General features: G+C 68.1%; 1 protein-coding gene across 4 annotated transcripts; it reads left to right on the forward strand.

Moving 5' to 3' along the window:
• The first annotated feature begins 1,497 nt into the window (after positions 1–1,497).
• KIAA1755 (KIAA1755 ortholog) lies at positions 1,498–15,543 on the forward strand. 4 transcript variants are annotated; one of them, XM_074920282.1, is made up of 14 exons: positions 1,499–1,687; positions 5,181–5,378; positions 5,858–7,163; positions 7,272–7,436; positions 7,996–8,119; positions 8,473–8,566; positions 9,388–9,474; positions 10,026–10,142; positions 10,499–10,609; positions 10,763–10,911; positions 11,815–11,953; positions 12,320–12,442; positions 13,147–13,338; positions 13,422–15,543. In XM_074920282.1, exons 1-14 carry the CDS (start codon positions 1,685–1,687, stop codon positions 14,373–14,375), a joined length of 3,762 nt encoding a protein of 1,253 aa, XP_074776383.1. In that variant the 5' UTR covers positions 1,499–1,684; the 3' UTR covers positions 14,376–15,543. The 4 variants fall into 4 exon arrangements, with proteins under 4 accessions (XP_074776381.1, XP_074776383.1, XP_074776384.1 ...); XM_074920283.1 differs by having other exon boundaries at positions 10,499–10,597; XM_074920280.1 differs by having other exon boundaries at positions 1,498–1,687; positions 5,858–7,436.
• Positions 15,544–16,180: the final 637 nt, after the last annotated feature.

The raw sequence follows: 16,180 nt of genomic DNA on the forward strand, positions 1-16,180 counted from the left end.
CGGCTTGGGGCTCCAGCCCCGCTCGCTACCCGCGGCCGAGCCTCTGCCCGCCCGGCACCACCCGACGCTGGGATCAGTCCCGGCGCCCGGAGGGCTCTCGGTAGCTCCCAGGGAAATGGGAAGCAAAGGCAAAGGCCTCGTGGCGCCGTCCTCCCCCGGGGCAGGCGGCCACCAGCTGTACCTCCTCCCGCCCCGGCTTGTTTTCACAGCGTGTCCTTTGGCCGCTCTCTAATTCCCAGACAGATGCTCGTTATCGAGCTGCCCCGGCCGCTTGTGGCCCACGCTGGGGCCGTCCCTGGTCCTGTCCCCCGTCCCAGCCCCGGCCCCGTTCCCGAGCCCGTGCCCACCAACACGACAGTCCGACACCCTCAGCCCGAGCCCGGGGCCGAGCACTGGAGGCCAGACCCGCGGCTGGAAGAGCTGGGCCGGGCAGCGGGGCTTTGCATTAGGACAGACCAAATCTGCGGCTTCGGCCTTTACGCCAGCTCTGTTTGTACGCCTTGTGGTTGCCAAATCACACAGTTCTGCCCCCAAGTAGGTACTTTCCATCGCTGAAACATCCGATGAGCCCTGAGAGACACTGTCCCTCTGCTGGGCTTTTAGGCCAGTTCCGAAACCAGAACTTGGGGCAAAGGGCTCTGAACCCAAACCCGCCCCGACGGCTCAGCCCGGCGCTGGGCGCGTGTCCCAGCCGAGGGGAACGGCCACGGGGACCGTGCGGCCACGTGTGTGCGGGCACGGCCACGGCCAGGGGCACGGACACGGCCACGGGCACGGACAGGGGCACGGACACGGACAGGGGCACGGCCATGGGCACGGACAGGGGCACGGACACGGACAGGGGCACGGACACGGCCACGGGCACGGACAGGGGCACGGACACGGCCACGGGCACGGACAGGGGCACGGACACGGACAGGGGCACGGCCATGGGCACGGACAGGGGCACGGACACGGACAGGGGCACGGCCATGGGCACGGACAGGGGCACGGGCACGGACAGGGGCACGGACAGGGGCACGGACACGGCCACGGGCACGGCCATGCACACACAGACCGGGCACACGCACACACACCCAAGCACACACGGAGCACCCGCCCCCCCTCGCCGCTTTGTCCCTCCCGGGGGCTGCTCCGGGGCGGGGGGGCGGCTCTGCCCGGTACCGCGCCGCGGGGCGGGGGGGCGCCGGGGCAGGACCCGCCGGGGGCTGCCATCGCCCTCCTGCCCCCCCCGCGGGGCTTTCTTCTCCGGGGATCTTGCACACACACACACACACACACACACACACACACCCCGGGAGGAGCCGCCGCCGCCGCCCCGGCCCGGCCCCCCCGGCCCGGCCGCGCTCTCCGAGCCGCCCCCCGCCAGCCCCCTCCCCCGGCCCGCCCCGCCGCGCTCGCTCTTTCTTCGCCTTTTCTTTCTTTTTCCTTCTTTTTTTTTTTTTTTTTCTTTTCTTTTTTTTCCGCCCAGAAGAGGCGCGGCGGGCGGAGGGAGCCCGGCGGGGGCCGATGGGGCCGGGGCTGCCCGCCCCCAGCTCGGGGAGGAGCCGCCCGTGGAGCGGCGAGCGGGCGAGCGGGCGGGCGAGCCGGGCCCGGGGGCAGCGCCCGGCCCCCCGGGAAGGACGAGGGAAGGGACAGTTGGTGCCGCGGGCCCCCCCGGCCCCTCTGCCACTTCCCAGTAAACATGGTAACTCCTTCTGCTTTCCTCTCCCCCCCCAGCACGGCGGGACCCCCGGCACCGGGCGGGCGGCGGGGGGCGGACGGGGCGGTGGGGAGCAGAGGTGGGGATGGGGGAGCAGAGACGGAGGAGGGGGCGAAGGCCGAGGCTGGGGGGTGGAGGCAGAAGTCGGGAGCGGAGGCGAGCGTCGAGGTGTGAAGGCGGCGGCTGAGGTGTGAAGGTGGAGGTGGGGGAGCGACGGCGGAGGCAGACGTGGCCGTCGGGGCGGCGCGTGCGGGGCTGCTGCCCGCGATGCTTAAACTTCCCCGCAAAGTTTGGCGGGGTGCGGGCTGTGGGGTGCGGGCTGTGGGGTGCGGGCTGTGGGGTGCGGGCTGTGGCTGGGGGGTGCAGCAGGCGGGTGCCGCCGTGTGAACCGCGCAGGGATGGGACACTCATGGCTCCGGCCCCGGGCTGCCCAGCTCGGTCGCCGGCACGGGCCGGTGCCGCGGGCGATGCTGTGCCGGGCGCTGGCCGCCCGCTCCCCAGGCTCGGGCTGTTCGTTGGCGTTTGCGTCAGGCCCTGCCAAAGTTGCTGACGGCCAGAGCTGCAGGAGAGGGAGAGGAATTGTTATTCAGAGCTGGTCCCCGCGCTCAAACCTCGCTCCTGCCGGAGCCGGGGGGAGAGGGGAGCTGGAGCTGAGTCACCCCGTGGCTTTGGGTAGGAGTTAAACAACTTTACGGCACCAAAACACCAAAGCCCAGCTCGTCGTGTTGGTGTAAACCACTTCAAAAAATATGGGTATTTAGGGAGAAATATCAATCTCTATTTAACAGCACTTCGGCTTATTAAAATGGAAATAGCTTTGCAAATGTAAATCTCCTTATGCTCCCTAATGCCTTTTGTTTCGGTTCTGCCTTCCCTCGCAGCTGGTGGAGGGACCTGGGCTAATTGGTTGCGTTTGGATTTCTAACGGCTCCCGGCCGGCCTGGGCCCCGCTTCTCCCACGAACGCGGAGCCGCTGTACCCTGGTCACCCCGCAGTCCTCCCCAGCGGTGAATTCAGGGCTCTGTGACGCCGTGAAAACAGTTTTAGTCCCTCCAGGCCGAAGTTTCGCCGGCCCAGCGCCATCAGCGGGTCGTCCCCTCCCCACGCTCACACCGCCCGGGTTTGGGTTTGTCCCTGTGACATTTGTTTATCCGGTCGCTCCATCCTCCGGCGTGTCCCTTTGCTGTGGGGTTCTGGTGGTGATTTGGAAGATTTTCCTTTTTCCCCTGCAGCTGGGCTGTCCCCCCGCCCCCAGACACCCCAAGTTTCTCCCAGCTGCGTTACCCAGACTCGGGGCGTTTCTCCCCAGGTGCGGGACCGGGCAGAGCCGGGGACCCACGGCCGGGGGGGCTGCGCCGGGGTTTGGGGGGACCGTGGGTGTGGGATGGGGCCCCGCGGCCTGCGCCCCCCACCCCCCGCAGAGCCCCCCCGGCAGGGAGCCGAGCCGGGAGCGGCTGGGGTTGGGGGTGCGCGACGCCCCGCGACGCAGCCTGCCTGGCGCAGGGCCCCGCTCTCAGGGGACCCGGCTTCTCCGTCTGTTTTCTTTTGCTTTTTTATCCGTTTCACATGAGCTTGGCCAGGGAGAGTTTAAGGCGGTTTCCAAAGTGCTGGTTTTTGGGATGTGCCAGGGCTGGGCAAGGGTGACTCTGGCCAAGGCAAGCACAGGCAGCGCAGGCAGGGCAGGCAGCACAGGCAGCGCTGCCCCGTCTCTGGTGGCAGCATTAGGAGCCGACGGATCCCCCTTTGCTGTCACAGGCTCCGCACCCCCTGCGGGGATGGGGCCAGACCCCAGCTCGGTGGTGCCAGGCAGCCCCTCGGGAGCAAGGCGGAGCGGGGAGCCGGGCTTTACCCTGCAGCCGGGCTTTACCCTGCAGCCGGGCTTTTCCAGAGCCAGAGCTCCCATCCCTCCCGCGCGAAGAGCCAGCGTGGAAGAGCAGCGGTGAGGGGCAGCCGGGCAGGGGAACGCGCTTGCAGATCAGGGCACCGAGAAGGGGCCGGTTCTCCTCCTGCTCTGCCCAGGCCCTGTCGCTTCTGCCAGGCCTAATGGCGGGAGTTCTCTGTGTGGAGACACGGAGCAAAGGCGAAGAATTATCCAAAGCATGACTGCAAAGTGCTTTAGCTAAAGCGCATTAAAGCTAACTAAGCTGAATTAACCGCGGCCACTTTGTCTCTGTGTGGGCTCCCAGGCCAGGGATTACCTGCTTGAAACTAATGCTCACCTTCAGCTAATCCCTCCTTCAGTTAATCCCACTGTCAGGTAATCCCGCCTCGCTGCCCGGCGCCTGTGCAGGAGCACGGGGAGGATGGTGACCTGTGGCTGCCCGAGGCGCGGGGCCCGGCCGCTGCCGCGGCTGCCGGGAGGATGCGACACCGGGGTCCCTCCGCCGTTAAACGTGGAGCCCAGCCCAGGGGATGGGCTCGGCTTTGCTGTCAGCTGCAGCCAGTGGCAGAACTAGGGGGCTCCTCGGTACCCGGGGGCTGGCAGAGGTGGCACACGCTGTGCTCTGCAGGAGGAGGAGGAAGAGGAGGGGGCGCAGAGGTGTCCCGCTGCAGAGCAGCAGATCCCGGCCGGCCGGGCTGGGCCTGAGCCTGCACCACGCAGAAACCTGCATCTCCCCCGCAGCAGCACCGCTTCCAGCAGACGGGGTGCGGTTTGCCCAGACACCGGCCCCAGCCCGATTTGTTGTTTCTCTGAGCCTCTCCTGCAGAAACACCCCCCAGGGAGCTGGAGAAGCCTCTGTGGCTCCCGCTCGCCGATGGGCTCCTTTCGGCAGCCATGTCTGTGGTCACCCCTGCGCTGCCGTCACGCGGCGGGGATTTACCGGGGGTGTCGATGGCTTCCCCCCGCGTTCCCGCTGCACAGAGCCAGGAGAGCAGACAGGGAACGGCCGTGTCACCGTGGCACAACCACCGGTGTCCTCGCCCCGGTCTGGAAGTGGCGCAGGGGAGGGGGCTGCAGCCCGGCAGAGCACTTCCCAGAAAATGCTCGGAGGACTCATTTTTGGCGAGTTCAGTGATGAGTCTGAACCAAAACACCCTATCCATCTTCAGATGTTTGTCCTTCCTCCCATCCGCCGCATTCCTCCAGCCAGCCCGGCACATCCCCGCGCTCCTCCGCGTCTGGCTCGGCTTAACCCCTTGGCTGCTGCGGCTGCTTCGCCTCCACGGGCCGGGGTTCCCAAGCGGGGCACGGGCTGCGCTTGGGGCTCACCTCGGGCTCCTTAAACCACAGCCCAGCGCTGGGACCCGGACCTGGCCGTGCTCATGTGCGCTGGCTGCACAGCACTCGGGGTGCTCTACCCCCGCTTCCCCCCTGGTTCCCAGCCCAGGAGGGTTTGGAGCCCCCGAGCTCGGCGGCGGTGCCAGCACCGGTGTTCTGGGGACCCGGCAGCGTGGGGTGGTGGGCACAGGCTCCGTGGGGGTGTCGGTGTCCCACTGCGGGACTGCTCTCCCCACCAGCGACACTTTCCTCCCGCAGGACGCCGGGGCGCTGGACGCGGCGGTGCAGAGTGCCCTCCAGGCCCTCTACCCCCCCTTCGAAGCCACGGCCCCCACGGTCCTGGGCCAGGTGTTTCGGCTGCTGGAGACCAGCTACCGGGGAGATGGGCTCTGCTGCCTGCTCCAGTTCCTCATCCCGGCCAAGCGGCTCTTCGAGCACGTGCGGCAGGCAGCCTGCGTAAGCCCGCACGACCCCCCGCCGTGCTGCCCTGCACCCCGCTCCCGGCCGAGGGGGTCACGGCCCCCCCTGTATGGCCCCGGCACGGCCGTGCCCTGTGTCGGGCTGCAGCCTCCCTGTGCACGGCCCCGGCCCCGGCCCCTCCCCGCAGAGGGCACCATGCGGTGCCCGGTGCCCGGGGACAGCTCCGGCACGGCCTGGCACACACCGTAGTAAGGGCAAGGGGACTCTCCCCTCACCTTCTGATGCCCCTGGAGAGGCTCCAGCAGGGTTTTCCCCTCTGTTAGCACGTGGGGAGCACTCAGCACCCCAGGAACGGCCACGGGCTCGGGGTGGGCTTGCAGGGCCCTGCTGTGGCTCGGCTCAGGGACATCCCGTAGTGGGAAGCGCAGAGCTGGGCAGGGAGAGCGCGCGGGGCTGGGCGGGTACGGAGCTGGCGGGGGCTCGCGCTCACACGCTGTGTTCTTCCTCCCTCCCAGGCTCCCTACTTTAACTGCATCTTTCTCCACGAGGGCTGGCCCTTGTGCCTCCACGAGAAGGTGGTCGTCCACCTCGCGCCGCTCAACCCCCTCCTGCTGCGCCCCGGGGACTTCTACCTGCAAGCGGAGCCCTGCGAGGAGCACTCGGCGCGCATCACTGTCAAGCACCTCTCGCCCGACCTGCGCGGGGTGGAGGAGACGCCGGTCCCCGAGGCCGCCTACACGCTGCTCTTCACCAACGAGTGGCTGGAGGAGATCAACGGCGACCGGGCCAGAGACCCCCTGCACACCTGCCTGGTGGCCACCGAGAACGGCATCGCCCCGCTGCCGTGGAGCAAGATCGCCACGCCGGAGTTCATCGACAAGCCCAAGGCCGGAGCCGACAGCACGCCCGCGGACACCCGGCACGGTCTCGCTCCCGACACCGCAGCTGAGCCGGCAGCGCCCTGCGCGGCCCTGCCCCACGGCCCAGCGGACGCCCCGGCACCCTGTGGCAACGTCGCGGGCACCATCCCGGGCTGCAGGGTCACCTCTCGGAAGTTGAGCCCGGGAAGGTACCCGGGACTGATCAAGGTGGACCAGGCCGGGCTGCAGAAGAAGCCGGCCACGCTGGCTGTGCCCAGCCTCTGCGAGATCGTCAGCCAGAACCTGGAGGGGGAGTACGTGGACCTGCTGGAGCTCCCCCAGGAGCAGCTGGACCTCCTGGCCCCGTCCCTGCCGCCCGCCTGCCCTGCCGGGCCGATCGGGGCCGGGGCCGAGGTGACGCTTCCCTGGGCAAACGGGGCACTGGGGGCAGAGGCCTGGCCCTGCGGGGGGGCACCAAGCTCGGAGGAGGGTCCCTGCACCCCGTGCCTGGGGGCGAAGCTGAGCCGGGAGCCGGGGCCACTCAGCCCGCGGTGCCGCCACCGTGACTCTTACTTGGCCGCGCTGCAGAACCCGGTGAGCTTTGGCCCTGGGCTGATGGCCGCCATCCTGGAGGAGCCGGACAGCCCCGGCCCTGGCCCCGAGCCGCCCCCTGCCACCCCCCACGAGACCCCGGTGCAGCACAGGAGGGGTGGCGGCAGCCCCACGGTCCTCGCCCGTCGTCCCCGCCGAGCGAGCCCCGGGGTGCCGGCGGAGGCCTTGGCGGGGCAGGGCGGCCCCCGGCTCCCCCCGGCCCCCAGCCACAAGTTCTCCTTCCTGAAGAGCCCGCGGCTCGGGGCAGCCCCCGGGGACGAAAGAGCCGCCAGCCAGCACGAAGGGGCCTGGAAGAAGATGTCTGCCATCTACTCGCCCAGGATGGGCAGAGCCAAGCCAGCCGGGAAAGGTACCGTGGGAGCGGGGCTGCGGCGCCGGCCGGGCTCTGCGGGGGCTTTTGTATTTCTCTGCCTCGTTGCCCCTCGCCAGCTCCTCTCTCCTCTGTCCCCACGGACAGGTACGGATGCGGCAGCTGCTGCCCCTGAAGAGGAACGGTCCCTGGAAAGCCCCGGCTGCAGGGATGGTCCCTCCGCACCGGGCACCGGCCCCCCTGGCCGGGAGCCGCCGGGCTGGCAGGACCTGCACGCCGGGCTGCTGCGCTCGGGCATCGTCCGCCTGCCAGGTACCGCGGCGGGGGGCGGGAGAGGCCTCCGGAGGGAGAGCGCCGTGCCGCTGGAGAGGGTTCGCTGGAGGAAGGCTGCAGGGATTTGCTGGAGGCCAGAAAGCCCCCAAGCGGAAAATTCCCTTTCAACTGGGCAACAAAATTAAAAACATAAAAACAAGCAGTCTGGTCTGAGCAGCTGCCCCGGTTCCCAGCTGCACCGAGCCCTCCCACACCATTCCTCACCAGTGAAGCCGTTCAGCTTTTAGCTGCCAAACACTAAACATTTGGCTTCTTCCTTTTCCCAAGAGCTGAAAAACAGTGACAAACTCCATCTTTTTATTCAGGAAAAACGTCCCCAGCAGCTCTGCCCTGGCATTTGCAGGGCCGGTGCTCCTGCCCTCGCGGAGGGGCTGGGGGAGGCTGCACGGCTTTAACCCGAGCTGAGCCCCCCGAGCTGGGCTGGGGCTGAGCCCGCTCCTGCGGGCGAGCAGCAGGATGGGAGCCCCGGCCCCGCGGCGGGGGAGTTGCTCGGGGCTGGAGTTTGTGGCCGCCAAGTCACTCGCCCCTTTCCCTGCAGGGAGCTCGGACCGGCTGGGCAGGGCCCTCCTCCAGGTGACCACCAGCGGCAGCGCCTGGGGGGCCGCATGGTGCTCGGCCGCTGAGCTGGCGAGGCTCATCCTCTTCCTCTGCTCGCTCCCCAGGTAAGGGCCGGGGGGATCTGCCAGGGACCCACCGGCTGCTTCCCGGCTCAGGGGTCCCGCGCAGCCGCCGGGCCAAGCCCAGCACCCCGCACGTCCCCGCCGTGCCCGCAGCCCCCCCGAGGAGCCTGCGCGGTGCCTCCGCCGAAGGCACAATCTCTGAAGGGCTGGTGCTGCCCTCGGCTGGGGGGTCCCGCAGGGATGAGGCCATCGCCCGTGGCTGCCGGTTCCTGCCTGTCCTCACCCTCGTGCCCAGGGGGCTTCGAGCGGGTCCTGCCCAAGGGGAGGGACCCCCACTTCACGTGCTGCTTCTGAGCAGCGCAGCCTCCCCCGCTCACCGGATCTCCCCTTGCCAGGCGGGAGGCGAAGGACAGCGGGCTCACTGTCGTGGTGGATGCCAGGAAGCAGCCGCCTGCTCCCGTCCTGTTCTCGGCGCTCCGCTCCGTGCAGGTACGCCAGACTCCACGTGCCTGTGCCACGGACGTGCCGGGGGTCCCTGCCGTTGGGGGTCCCTCAGACCCTCCCCTGTGCCCACCGCACGGTGCGATCCCCGGGCTGGCAGCAGCTTGAACAACTGCCACTTTGTTCCCAAAGCTGCTGATAAATCTCTGGTTTCTGAGCACGTCTGCAGCGGCACAGAGCATCCCCCAGCAGGGCACAGAGCCCCCGTCTCCCAAGCTCACCCCCGGCACTCGCGTCTCTCCATCACCCTGGGTGGCAGCCGCGAGGCACCGGCGGTTTGGGACCAAAGGTCCCTCCCCAGCCCCGCAGGATCTGGTCTCAGCCCCGCAGCGTGCCCCAGACCCCCTCGGCATCCCACTAGTCGAGTTCACCTGGAAATGGGCTCCACAGCGACGGTGGATCGTCCTGACAGGGTGTCCAGGGCGGTGCTGCAGGAGGGCCCTGCGCTGTCCCGGGGGCCCTGCGTCCCTCCCCGCCACAGCACCCTTTGCCTCTGTGTGCTCCGGGCCGGGCCGCAGCCTGTCCAGTAAATCCCACACCAGCCCCGAGGCTCCCGCGTGGGGGAGAGTCACCGGTGCGAGCGAAGGCTCTTTCTGTGTGTCCCTTCTGCCAGGGAGCGGGTGGTTGGGGCGGGGTTGTAGCCCCAGTGACCTGTTTCTGTGGCCCACACCAGCGAGCTTGGGAGCATTTTCCTTTGTAACAAGCTCGTGGGCTCAGCCGACTCAGGCAACTGAGCCCAGCGTCACCTGGGTGACCCGAGGGCTGCCCTGGGGTTTGCCGTGGTTGGTGACTCTTCCCGCCTCCCGCAGAGCGTCTCGCCGGGCTGCATCCACACCCTGCTGCTGCTGGCCGAGAAGGAGCCGGGCGCCCACCGCGAGAGGCTGCCCGGGGTGCAGGTGAGCCTGGCCCTGTCCCCATCCCCGCCCCGTGTCCCCGTGTTGTTTCTTTGGAGAGAGCAGAGACAGGGTGAAAGGAGCCTCCCACCTCGGGGGACCCTCACCTGAGACCCCAGTTCCCCCGCGCGGGGACCCCGGGCAGAGCAGCACCGGTGCGGGGTGAGCCCAGGCGGGGACAGGCAGTCGCTGCCCTCGGGCTCGTGGGGCGGTCGCTGGCCGGGGCAGCCACACGCCTGCCCAGTTGCCTCCAGTGGCCGGACACAGGCACTGGGCTACTAAATCTAAACTTGAAAGGGCTGATTGTTCTTTTTAGTGCTGCTCAGTTTAATTAGTATAATGTGAAACAGGGATGAGCTTGGTCACCTAGCTTGGCTGTTGTGGCAGGCGGTCGCAGTCCCGGTGATCTCCCGCACGCTCCAACCCCGCGGAGCTGCGGCGAGGGGTGCTCGGACAGGAGGGGCTTGTGCCCCCGGCTCCAGGCTGGCCCGGGGGGTGTTTCTGGGGGGGACCTGGCACAGTCCCGCCATGCTGATGAGCCCCGTGCCCCGCAGGTGGAGACCCTGGCGTCACTGAAGGCTCTGGGCCGCCACGTCGACAGCTCCCAGCTGACCCCGGAGCTGGACGGTGCCTTCCCCTACTGCCACGGCGAGTGGGTTCAATTCTTCCAGGTGTCTGTTACCACGCCGTGAGCCATCGCCTCACCTCCCCGCGGTGCCCCTCCGTCCCCACCACGGCTTCCGTGTCTCACACATCCCTGGAAAAGCCACAGAAAGGCCTGGAGAGGGGAAGGAAAAGGAGAGCTCTGAGCACAGGAGGGCAAACCCCTCCTGCCTGCTTCTGCCCCTGCCTGTAACTGCCCACCCACCTCCACGCTCCCTTCCTCCTCAGCTTTAACCCGCTGCCCCACGGTATTCCCTGCTCTGGCCTGGCACTGCTCCTCCTCCTCCTCTGCCTCCTCCTCCTCCTCCTGGGCAGGCTGCCCTCCTGCCCCGGCCCCGCTGACCTGCTCTGTGTCCCTGCGCAGAAGCTGCATCCCTTCACCGCCAGCCTCCGGCGGGCATCGGAGCTGCTGCAGAGCTGCATCCAGGAGCTGCGGCGCGCTGACACACTGGCGGGGACGCAGGTAACGGGCAGGGTACGGCGCTTCCCAAAGAGCCCATCTGCAGCCCAGCACACGGTGACATTCCACCCCAGTTCCCCAAACAGGGCTGCGCCCTGTCCCCTTTGCTCGGCCCGCGCTGGCCCGGGACCCGCCAGGTGAGACGCGTGTCCGGCCCTCCCTCCGCAGGATGCGGCCGCCTGCATCGGGAGGCACCAGGAGCTGATGCGGAAGGTGCTGAGCGACCCGCAGCTGGTGCAGGTGCAGCGCGAGGCGGGGGCCGTGCTGGCCAGGCTGCGCAGGGAGGCCGCGCGGCTCAGCGCCTCGGCCCACGTCAGGTAGGAGGGGGCGGCTTTGCCAGGGGAGGGGTGACAGCGCTGGGGACCCCCGGCCTGAAGTGACCTCCCCGGGGACAGCCCGGTCCCACCAGCATGAGCTGCTCTCCAGCACACCCCGGAGCTGGTGCCATGCTCCCTCCTGCCCCCCAAACGCCCCCCGAGCCTGGAGCTTGTGTCTGGCATGGCCATGTGCAGGATTGCCCACGGGAAGGTGCACGGTCCCTGGGAGGGGCCCCTGCCCCAGGGCCAGGCTCTAGGCTGGGCTCAGCAAGGCCGGCAAGGAGCCCTCCAGCGAACGCTCTAGGCTGGGCTCAGCAAGGCCGGCAAGGAGCCCTCCAGCGAACGCTCTAGGCTGGGCTCAGCAAGGCCGGCAAGGAGCCCTCCAGTGAACGCTCTAGGCTGGGCTCAGCAAGGCTGGCAGCGAGCCCTCCAGGCTGGGCTCAGCAAAGCCACTAGATGGGGCCAAGCCCCGGCAATGCTGCAGTCCCCGGCGGTCCCTGCTTGCGGGCAGCACCAATCCTGCTGCTCCCTCCTGCTCCCTGCTTGGGCTGGGCCAGGCCACGCCGGCAGCCGACGCTTTCCCGTCGCGTGGTCCCCGGCATCGTCGTGCTCCGCGGGACCGGGAGGTGTCAGGGCCCCTGCAGGGCCTGCAGCCCGCTGCCCGCGCCCCAGGGAGAGCCCTCGTGTCCCGGGTGGGCTCCGAGGCTGCACGAAGCGAGGGGCAGGAGTTCTCTCGTCGGGTCGTTGCCCGTCGGCTCCCTCCGCTCCTGGGAGCCGGCACCCGCTTCCAGGGAGCTGCCCCACGCAGGGGCTCCTGCCCGCCAGAGCTGCCTCGGCCGGTGGCTCCAGGAGGAGCCGGTGGCTCGCCCGGCGCTGACGGCCCCTCTCCTCCCCGGTCGCCAGGACCAGCATGGAGTCAGCCGAGGGGCTGTACAGCCGGCTGGAGGAAGAGCTTCACGACCTGGTGTCCCGGTCCAACAGCTGCCTGGAGCGCCTGGAGTTCCTCCAAAAGGTCCAGGAGCTCGAGGCCGAGTTCAGCAAGGTGAGCCGGGCGTCCCTGGGGTGCGGCAAGTTGAAGTTGTCCTCTGCGGTGTTCCTGTGGCTGGGCATTTTGGGCACATTTCCTTGGGCTTTGATGGTGAAGGAAGCCTGGAGAATACCAGGATTGCCTGAGCTTTGATTTTCATAACAGGGCAACCGTGTAACCCCGCCTCGGATGGGATGGGATGGGATGGGATGGGATGGGATGGGGTGGGATGGGATGGGATGGGGTGGGATGGGATGGGATGGGATGGGATGGGATGGGATGGGATGGGATGGGATGGGGTGGGATGGGATGCCCCACTTGAGGAAGGAAAGGGAGGTGCTGGTGGCTGGTCTCGCCTGACCCTCGGCCCCTCGCTCACAGCTGGGGCGCTGGCTGGACGGGGAGGCGGCAGTGCGGCTGCAGGAGATGGGTGCTGAGGAGTGGAGCCCCGACAGCTTCCCGGGCTCCGCCGAGCAGGTTAACGAGTTCCTCGTCCAGGCAACAGTACGTATGGAGGGGGCTTTCCTGTAACACACGTCCCTCGGGTATCGCTGCCAGCAGCGCTGCTGGGGGCTCCGGCCCCTGCCTGGCGCTGGAAATGGCAAATTAGGAGCATTCAGATGTCATTACAAAGTTTGCTATAATCAGCCCAAATCCCCCAGGTTTGGAATGAGGCTTCTGGGCCAAACTGGGTGCGCCCAGGCTGGCCGGGCGAAGCTGCGGTTCTCAAGCCCGGCTCCGCAGGGCTCTGTGGGCAGCCCTGCCCTGGTGAGGGGGGCGGTTGTGCTGCTCCCCGGTGCGCTTTGGGCTGGAGCTGCCGATCCCGACCCCTCCTGCGCTCTGTCCTTCGCAGCCCCCTTCCTCCCGCAGGGCTGGGCCGCAGAGCCTGGGCATCCATCGGTCACGGTGTGGTGACCGGGGTTTGCTCCCCCCGTACGCCGGGATACGGGGGCCCTTAGTTACGTTCACAGCAGGGAGGATGAAGCGAGGTGACTGCTCAGGCCAGCACCGTGCATTTTGTGCTTTTGGAGCCGAGCCAGGGCAGAGATTTTGAGAATCCCCGTTCTCTTTGTTTCTTCTCACTCGCCCGGAAACATTTCCCACATAGCTCTGACAGCGGCGCCGAGCCTCACCCTGCGCCCGCATCCCAGCGCAGGTCAGCGCCGTTCCCCCGGCGCGGAGCTTGTTCCTTCCTGCCCTCCCTGCAGGCCCGGTGCCAGCGCGGCCTGGCGCTGTGTCAGGAGGCGGCCGAGGTCCGGGACGCGGCTTTCCCCGAGGCCGACCCCTTCCAGGCAACCGTGGCGCTTTTCCGGACGAAGCTGATAAGCTTCTGGAGGCAGGTGGAGCGGCGACAGGCCGAGCGGGAGCTGCGACGGGAGCTGGGCCGCTTCTCCAGCAAGGTGGGTGTGTGGGCTCCGCGCCGTGGGGCCGGCGCCGGCCGGGCAGCCGCGGGAGCAGCCGCTCTTGCCGCCTTCTGTTCTAGATCACGGGGCTGAGGCTGGACTGCAGGCAGTGCTCGGCCCGCGGGAAGCACGGGGAGGGCCAGGCGCTGCAGTGCCTGCAGAGCTCCTTCCAGAAGCTGTCGGTGGAGTTCGCCCTGGAGAAGCTGCAGGAGATGAAGGCTCAGGTGTGCAGGATGCAGAGCAGCCGCGGGCTGGCAGCCTGGACCGAGGCACGGCACCGCTACCAGGAGACGCGGCAGATCCTGGAGGAGATGCTGGCGGAGCTGCAGGAGGCCTGGGGAGCGCGAGCCAACGGGCAGGGAGACGCTTTCAGTGCCCCCGGCTCAGGGTCCGCAGCCCCTTGCAAGGAAGTCCCAGGCTGCGAAGCACCCGCCAGCCCCGAGCCAGCGGGGCCGGGGGGCCGGGGGGCGGCGGCACGGCCGGAGCCCAGCGCTGGGGGGCCAGGCGGCAGCGCTCCCAGCCCCGTGCTGGGTGTGGAGCCGAGCTCCCCACAGCCCCGCGGCCGGGAAGGGCCGGAGGGCGACTGTGCCACTCGCTGCCACGTCCCTGCTGCCACCTCCCCAAAACCCGGGAGCGGAGCCTGCCTGGGCGCCGCAGGACACCTCGCCCAGGAGGGCAGCCGGTCCCTCCAGAGGCATCCCTTCACCCTGCCTCCTCGGGCGTGTTTTCCGGGTGCTGAGCTGTTGTGCCCCACTGCTGTGCCCCACGGGACTGTCTCAGCCCCCAGCACACACGGTTCCCCTGCAGATAAGCAGGCAGAAGCCACCCAGTACTTCCAGGTTTCCAGCCAGAGCAGTTTCTCCTCTGAAGACTCAGACTCACAGAACTCTGCTGAGGACGCCCTAGCAGTGAGCCTGGCTTTGCCCCGTGACCTCCACAGCCCCAGACCACCTTGCCCCTCCGAAAAGCCCCCCCAGATCGTTTACCTGGAGAACCACCGCACCGAGAGTCCAGCTAAAGCAAATGCCGAGTAAAACCAGTCCCAGCTGGGGCTGTTTGTGTCCGGTTGTGGAAGTCACCAACTGGACGGGACATCCCATGCTCAGAGGTGGGACGCTGGGACCCATTGCCCAGCCCTTGGTCCCAGAGTCCTTCCGTTCCCTGTACTTAGCACTCGCCCCGCTGTGGAACAGCAGTAACCCCTCACCAGCCTCAAGAGCTTCGTTAATAATCTAGTAGGTGTGATGCAATCCTCACCTCAAGTGCTTTACCGCTACCAGCACAGGTTCGCCTCGGGACAGGGCTCCCCGCAGTCGGCAGCCGTGCTCCGAGCGTCCCGCGGGAGCACAAACGCGTGCTGAGACGTGTCTGCCCGCCGGCCCCGCCGCGCTCCTGGCAGCGTTACCGTCCCCCGCGCTGCGCCGCAGCCCTGGCCGAGCGACGGGCGTCCTGCCCGTGTGTACTCCTTAACGTGGGACTAACGGTATTAACATTAATAAACCTGAAGAGAAGCGCCCGGCGTGGTCCTCGTGGGCAGAAGGAAAAGCCGCGTCGTGCCCGGAGCCGTGTGCCGGGCCGCTCGCCCCAGGTCCCCACCGCTGCGCCAGCCTGGTGCCATCGCGGGCGCCTCCCGCCCCCCTGCGAGGGCCGTGGCACCAGCCTGGCTCTCCTCTTGCTGACAGGAGCGTGGCCCTGCCCAAACCGCTGCTGGCCTGTCCCTGCTGTGCCCTGCCCCGCGGCCCCCGCTGCCGGGCCGCAGCCATTTGCCGAACCAGGCCCTGTCCCTTTTGTAAGGGCGGAACGTCACCGTCCTCACTCCCGTCCTACCTCCTCCCCAGTTCAGGGGCGAGGGTGGTGTCCTGCCCAGCCTCCCCGCTCCTGGGAACACGCTGTCCCCAGCCCCCGGGGATGTGGCTGAGCTGGGCGCGACCTTGCTGGTCGCCATCTGAAACAGCCGCGGGGTCCCCGGAGGTCCCGTCCCGCCTGTCTGGGCACCCGGGAGCGGGCGAAGCCGGGCCGGGGCCGGGCTGAGCATCATGAGCTAATCAAGAGACAGCGCAGGAAAAGCAACATCTCACAGAGGAGCCGTTCCAGAAAGCCTCTGCCCCTCCCAGCCACGGCGCGGTCATGGCTCGCGGCCCCGTGTGATGCTGAGCCTCGGCACAGGGCACTGCCCAGCCCAGTGTTTGTGAGCATCTCTCATACCCCCCTCGGCCTTGTTTTTGCCAACTCCCCAGGCCAGGCCCTGCTGAGCTCCTCTCTGGAGGCTGCAGTCCCAGCCACCCCCCACGGTGCTGCGCTCCTCCCGCCCCACTCGTTAAAGGCAGCGTTAACGAAGACCGACCCCAGGCTGCCCCCCCAGCGCTGCCCTGGCACCTCCTGCCCAGCACTTCTCCCAGTCCCACCCATTGTCTGCTCTTTATTTCTCCTTCCAGCTCTCTCAAACTCCATCTTCCCCAGCTCAGGCACATTTCCCTAGTAGCACTTCTGTCTCCGCTTCACTGAAATCCCGAGAGCTGAGTCTAGCCCATTCCTTTTGACTTAAAACTAATTATGGTAGAGAAACATCTCTGCACGACCCCTCCTGGGTGAGCCCAGCCAGCTTCGCTCCACTTCAAGTAACGCCACGTCCTGAACGTCCCCGAGGTCACCCCAGCCAGGGCACTTCTCCTGCCTCTTCATGTAACGGGATTTACCTGTGCCACCGCCCGGCCCGCCCCGAGCTGAAGGGGCCTCAGGAACCCCCTTGCTGCGGAGCCGAGGCAGCGCATGAACCCGGAGAAGGAGCAGACGGACGCGCATCCCCCTGCCCCGACGCCCCTGTGCCCGCTCCGCGGCT

Source organism: Athene noctua, chromosome 16 (assembly GCF_965140245.1).
Source record: "Athene noctua chromosome 16, bAthNoc1.hap1.1, whole genome shotgun sequence".
Lineage (NCBI taxonomy): Eukaryota > Metazoa > Chordata > Aves > Strigiformes > Strigidae > Athene > Athene noctua.